Here is a 6,697-nt window from a genome sequence, read left to right on the forward strand (position 1 = left end):
TTGTAGGAAGCACTAGTTTAATGGGGGCCACAGGGACTTGGGAAATACTTTTTCCCCCCTTCTTCTAAGGGTCCTATTTTTTTTATAAAAAAACTGGGATATCATACTATCACTCACTACCTGTGAAAGCCTGTGGCTCACCCACTCACGAAAGAAGAAAGGAATAAAAACTGTCCATGACAAACAGGTTTCTTAGTTTGATAATGTCTTCACATCTATATGTTTAAAATGCTGGCACTTGAGTATTGAAATGGATTTGCAAAAAACGTTTAAGTGTATCACACTCCAATATGTATATAAATGGTAAGGGAAACGGGGGGGGGGGGAATCCGAATGGAAAAGTCACAGGTTGTTTTGGAGAAATAACATGAATATTAGGTAGAACTACATAGCACTGCAACAGGTATGTCCTGCCTGCCAGGAATGGCTACCATGCGCTGGTATATATATATAGAGGTGTGTTTATTATTCTTAACTTAGAAAAACAGATGGAAAATAACACTACTGTATAGTGTTATTTTGCATCTATGAAAAGTGGTTATGTGAACATTTAAGAAAATAGATAAACTTACAAGCAATACAGCGAATTAAAAACATAAAATGCTGAAGTGGATAAATTTAATATTATTCCAAAAATGCATTATAACATGCATAACATCAGTGTTTTTTTAAGACAATATGTTACACTCATTTCATTTCTACTCTGCAAGTCAATACATGTGAACATTTTAACCATCATGGCACATGCCACATTTATCTACTGTTTTTATTTTTAATAATCAAAAGAGAAAAATATAATTAAAACACAAAACAACTATAGAAGGCTAACTCTGGCTACACACAGCACATTTTTACATTGTTTGATATAGTGCACAAAAGCAATAGTGGCAAGACCACCATTATGAGAATTCTAGTCAGAAACTTGGGAAGAAAAAATAACCTTTCCATATATGATTGGACAAAATGCATGTAGCCTTTGCCTGAAACCATGGGAGGAAATAAAGAATGGAATACCTCTATATTATTCACAAAACATGTTACAAGTTAATTTACTTTTTACAACATTGGGACACACAGAGCCACGAAGAACTGAAATGTCTTCGGGTTAAACCCTATCCCTCACAAATATATTCAATAAAACAGATGAATGTGTCTTGTGAAATTAAAATTATAGTTGTCAATCAACTATAAAAAGCCTATAATTGTAACACTGGCACCAGATTTTAATATCTCGCACAATATGACATCTTTTTCAATAAAAAGATTTCCGATTTTTAAATTCATAATTATGATTTGAAGTAATGCCAGAATGCATAAGGAACTTTTTTCACATATATTTATGCATAAATATTGCAAAAATGTGCACAAATTATAACTTCAATGTAACATTTGCGGTTAGCCGTTATGGTGGATTGCAAATTGAATGAGCTGTAACAACATTCAGTCTTAAAACAGACTTTTATGACTCAAATTAGAGAATGGGTAATTCTCACAACCATTACATACGTCAAACAGTTACTGTTTAACACAACACAACATAATAAAGAGCAAAATACTTCCTAAGGAATATAATTTACCAACCTCTTTAAGGTAATATAAATGCAGAGAAACATTAAATTTTCTCTCTTCAGTAACAAAATTGCAAAAAAATGTTTGACTATTATGCTGAATGAACACACAATTACTGGGAAAAAAATCACCGTACAAGTGATGTAAGCAGTCAAATTAAATGGACTCTACAGTTCTTACATACGGTCTATTAAATGTCAATTTGTTTTTGGTCGGTTGCAGGCCATAAGGAAGACAATCAATTGCGGTGCATAATAGTCAGCTGAAATTCGTAACGTTTAAAAGGTCATTTTGTAATTTTGGGAACTAACGAAAGCATACCTTCGAAGTAATTGGCTGTTGTTGCATGCAATAAACTTTATAAATAATATATACATGCTCTTACGAAATGTGAACGACTCTTTAAAAACATTAACCAGACTTCCAAATAGACTACCCTACGATTACACGGCATTACTGAATTATTATTGCTTTCGCTCTGGCCTCTCTAAGTTTACCACGAACGAGATGAGATCAGAAAATTAAATAAGAATACCAACTACAAAACTCATACCTTACAGAAAGAGGGTGATATTCAAATCTAAACATCCACTGCTCGGAATGTAGAAAAAGAGCATCTCAATCAGAACTCGTACATTTCCAAGAAGCGGTCCACATGCATACGTTGGCAATGATGAACACAGTTGTGGGGACGAAAAAAAAAAAGGTATGCTGTCGCAGAAACACATAACACACGCACATTCATATGCACACTCTTTACAATGGCACACCTGGTAGTAGTTATTTACTTGACAGATTCACCAACCCAATACAAAGGAAAACAAGGTGAATCGGCACACACATTTGTACTGGTTATCGAACTAGCACACTGCCGATATGAACGCGCCTTTGACACGGACGTGCAGTGCAACACACCTAAAACACGCAATGGGGTTTTACTCATTTTCAATGTTTCCTGAGTTCCAAGTCGCACAAGCGTAATGGGCTTTGCCCGTCTTCATCTGAATCGTAGAAAATACCCTGTTTCGGAGAAAGTCCTTTTTGTAAACGACGCACTGCTTCTTTGATTAAGCTTCCACCACGGAGTAATTCTTGAAGCATTTCGTATGGATCGGGTGATTCCACTTTAGTGTCCTTTATACACGACTGTCTACATTTCGGTGACAGGCAATTTTCACATGAGTCCCAGCTCCTACTAGGAATTTTGTACGGTGATACTCGGGTCTTTTGCGTTAAGAAGGACGGTCGTGTTTTCAGACTAGACAGTCTCAAGTTTTCCTTAATTTCCGACACAAGTTCTTCCATATCTCGTGCTAAGAAATCTTGCGTAGTGTTCTTCCTACTGGCAAGGACACACATCTCTTCCTTGCTGGGCATATCTGAAACGTTTATTTCCACTTCACAACAAAATTTCCTACTTGTATGTACGCACACACTTCGCTTGTAATGACTTCTGCAGTACTTTCGACGAGAGCTCTCACTTGACTGCAATGTTATTGTTTTCGTTTCGTGGCACGTAGTACTCGCTGTATTTCGCGTCAAAACATAATCCCAAATTACAATGCAATTTGTTCTTAGTTCCAGAAACAAATATCGAAGTGAACTTCAGGAAAGCATTATATGTTTGTTATTTAGATATGTGGTTTAAAAACTTTGCCCAAATTTCATAATTTGGAATTTTACACGTTTGTAAACAAATGTGGAACAAAGGCGGCGGAAGGATACATAAAAGGTGATGTAAACAACACCTCATCATACCAGACTGAATGAAACGGAAACTGTCTAATAGATGGCAGCAGCTACAGCTGCAAAACAGAGAAGGGAGACGTGAAACTATTTACCTCGAGCAAGTTGACGAGTGAAAAACAATGCCAGAGAAGAAGGATGTTGACCTCTACAAAGAAAATAATGTTCGCTGTTGTATGAGATTTAATTAGCACACCATAAATTAAACATTAATTCAGTAGCAGAAGTAGGTAAGAAAGTGAATAAAAATAATGTTTGTGCCGGGACTGCAGACGACATCGGATCCGAAACAGGTTTCTCCTTCCTAGAAGGTGCATAGTAGGAATTTAGGGGGAGGCAACAAACAGAAACAGCGCTGCCTACAGGGAGGGGGTGTATTATGACGCGAATGAACACCTGCCTACGCAAAAATTCCTCTGCCCACCGGAACAAATTCAAGAAAATATCTAGGAAAATATGAATCCTTCAATAAAAACGTACTATATTCTTGCCTCGACTCCCGTGCGTTTTTTTTCTTATGAACATTGTCGGATACTCGCAATTTTTTAAATAATTTCAGCAGTACTGTTGTAACTAGCCTAGAGTTACCAGACGTCCTCTTTTCCCCCGGACAAAACGTCTTTTTCGGATCCTTGAAATGGTCCGGGTGGGTTTTAGGAAAATGGGGTATAGAAAACTGCTTCAACTTCAAACAAAATTTTATGTTTGTGAATAATTGTTAATATTGTTTTCGTGTTCAAGTTAAGTTTAAGAATTAAAATTGTGAGAATAATGATACGCAACACAAAAATTCAGTCGTTTCATTTTTTTTTAAAAAAATAATATTGAAACACAGAATGTTTATATAAAAGATGATAAAATACTACATATGTAAATTTTAATTGTAAATTATACAATAGATGATGAGGTGAAACACTTCTGTAAAATCTTTGTGAAACCCAAAAATGTCTTCTTTTCTTTGAAGCTTATCATCTGGTAACCCTAAACTAACCAATCGGCAATTTGTCCACATTCCCCATCAGTTTCTCACAAAGGCCTAATTTACATTCATTTTGGCTCTAAATATGCCCTTACACACCCCTAAATACGAGAATACACCTTTCAGATGGAAAATTCTGGGTAAGGTCATGGAGCCACTGATTAATGAACGGATGTCTGCCGCGGTAGCTCAGGTGGTAGAGCGGACAACCCGGGTTCGAATCCTGGGCCAGGTGGTTTGGACCAGTATTTTTCCAGTCTTTTCCACATTTCTGCGCTGCTCTGAGGCCCATCCAGCCTCGTATCAATGAGTACATGGTAAAGGCGGCCGGGCGTGATGGTGATCACATCATCCCAACTATGGCCGAGATTAAGAATATGTGGGGCTCTACCTTCACACGCCTTCATGGCAGTGTGCACACACATAGGCGTGCGCACAGGGGGCAGGCAATTGTCCCCCTTAATCACGGACGTTCGCAGATTTTTTCCACGAAGGGACAAGCAAGGTATTACACCGATTATAGAGCTGCTCTCTCAAAAAAATCACTTGAATTTGAAATTATCGCATTCCTACGTCCCATTACATAATAAATAATGTAAATTACTATGACTGAAATCAAATTATACGTGTGAAATATATACTGTTAGTATTCGTTTTCGAAGGGGAAGGCGTGGTCATCCTTGCCCCATTCCAGACGTTTCATGCACCTATATTATTATACTTTCACCTAGAAATTTAGTGGAGATGAATCTTATCGCTGTTATTAAACAATACTATACTCTTAAAGGAAATGGCACAACCACAAGGGGGCAGGGAGCATTGTATTTTCCCAAACCTTGGACGGAAATCAATTGTGGGGGGGGGGGGGGCAAACATTGAAGTAATAGAAAGCAAGACTAGCAGAATGTACGATTAGCAGGACAAAAGGATACTCCAAGATGGAATTAGTTTTCACGTCTTTCTTGCATTATTTCTGACAGACGGCCAGGAGTACCTGCAGGGGGTGACAGAGGGGCAATTGTCCCCTAGACTTTAAATTTCATATAAGTAAAAATACATTTCGTAAAATTTTCTTGCTCGCAATTTCTGTTCTTCTTGCAGTCTTGTAAAGTTCAGAGCCGTAGCTAGGGAGGGGCGGGAGTTGGCCCTGGGTGCCGAACAATCTGATTGAGAAAAATTGTAAAAGAGAATGCCATGGCTTCCCATGAATTTCCTTGCGCCCTATTAAATCAATACTGTTTTCAACTTGCAAAAATTTGGATCGAAAAATTTTCTTGCTCGCTTCGCACGCAATTTCTTTTCTGCAGTGCATTGTAAATTACCAGAGAGAGAAGTAAGAAGAACTAAGTACTTCAGACAGTAGCTGCTATGACAGTTTTTGGTTTGGAGGGAAAGGAGCGCGCACATTTCAGACAAAATTTATATCATTTTTGCTGTTGGTTTGTTATGGGGCGGATGAATTGATTATGTAATGTATTTAAATAATATGTTTATGCATGTATATATATATAAATCTATATATCACTCTCACACACACATTATAGATATATATATATATACCGATCCACGCAAGAAACAAACAGTGAGATAAAATGAGGTTTTTATTTTCCGACTGAACTTTCAAGGCTTTGTCTCCCTAATCAGAGGGTCTACGCACGCCTATGTACACATACACAGGGCTTTACTTAGCCTTGCGTCTGTTTGACATCGTCAATTTTAATTGTAATATTATTAATAATAATACATAAAACTCGAGAGAAAGTGACCCATTTCCGATTTCTAGTACATTCCTGCTATGTGCTGTAAGCAGTAGCGGCGATTGGTGCCAAACCTGAGGGGGGCATGAGCAGTTTACTTTGTCTTAGTAGACAAGGCTTAGCATTAAGATGATATAGTGCAGGAGTAAAAACTAGCAAAAAGTGAGGGTAACTGCCCCCTTAATCGAATAATGTCAGGGATTCCCCCTGGCCCGGATTCACGGGGAGGCGCCCCCCTAAACTGCTTATTTATGAATGGGGGCTAAAATTGTCAGGAGCATGGTATTGACCACATCACCTCCACAAATGGCCAGGATTGGGAATGTGTGGAGCACCTACCTATGCCCGGTGTGCTTTCCGGTATAGTGCATGTGCTAATTTTAGTAATTGTTAAGATTTACGGTACTATCCAAACCTGAATACTTTCCATTTCTTTATGGAGAAAATAATACGCCGAACTACAAACTACATTTTATTTCAGAAGATGGAAAGCAAGAAGAACTCGACCCTTAAGCCAGCCCTGCTTCTTACAGGAGACCAAGACTCTCTCCGCATGCAAGTTACGAGCCACAGGCTTTGCCGTTTCAAAGATTTTCGAAAGGGAGGGGCGTATACTTTTGTTTCCTTTTAGGAAGAAATACTTGGT

General features: G+C 38.0%; 1 protein-coding gene across 1 annotated transcript; it reads right to left on the bottom strand.

Annotated features, from left to right (window-relative positions):
• Positions 1-2,514: 2,514 nt before the first annotated feature.
• Positions 2,515-2,946, bottom strand: LOC145980580 (uncharacterized). Its single transcript, XM_083113614.1, has one exon. The coding sequence runs from the start codon at positions 2,944-2,946 to the stop codon at positions 2,515-2,517; it is 432 nt and encodes a 143-aa protein (XP_082969740.1).
• Positions 2,947-6,697: the final 3,751 nt, after the last annotated feature.

The sequence above is a fragment of the Lepisma saccharinum genome, chromosome 28 (genome assembly GCF_977018435.1).
Source record: "Lepisma saccharinum chromosome 28, izLepSacc3.1, whole genome shotgun sequence".
In the NCBI taxonomy this organism is placed as follows: domain Eukaryota; kingdom Metazoa; phylum Arthropoda; class Insecta; order Zygentoma; family Lepismatidae; genus Lepisma; species Lepisma saccharinum.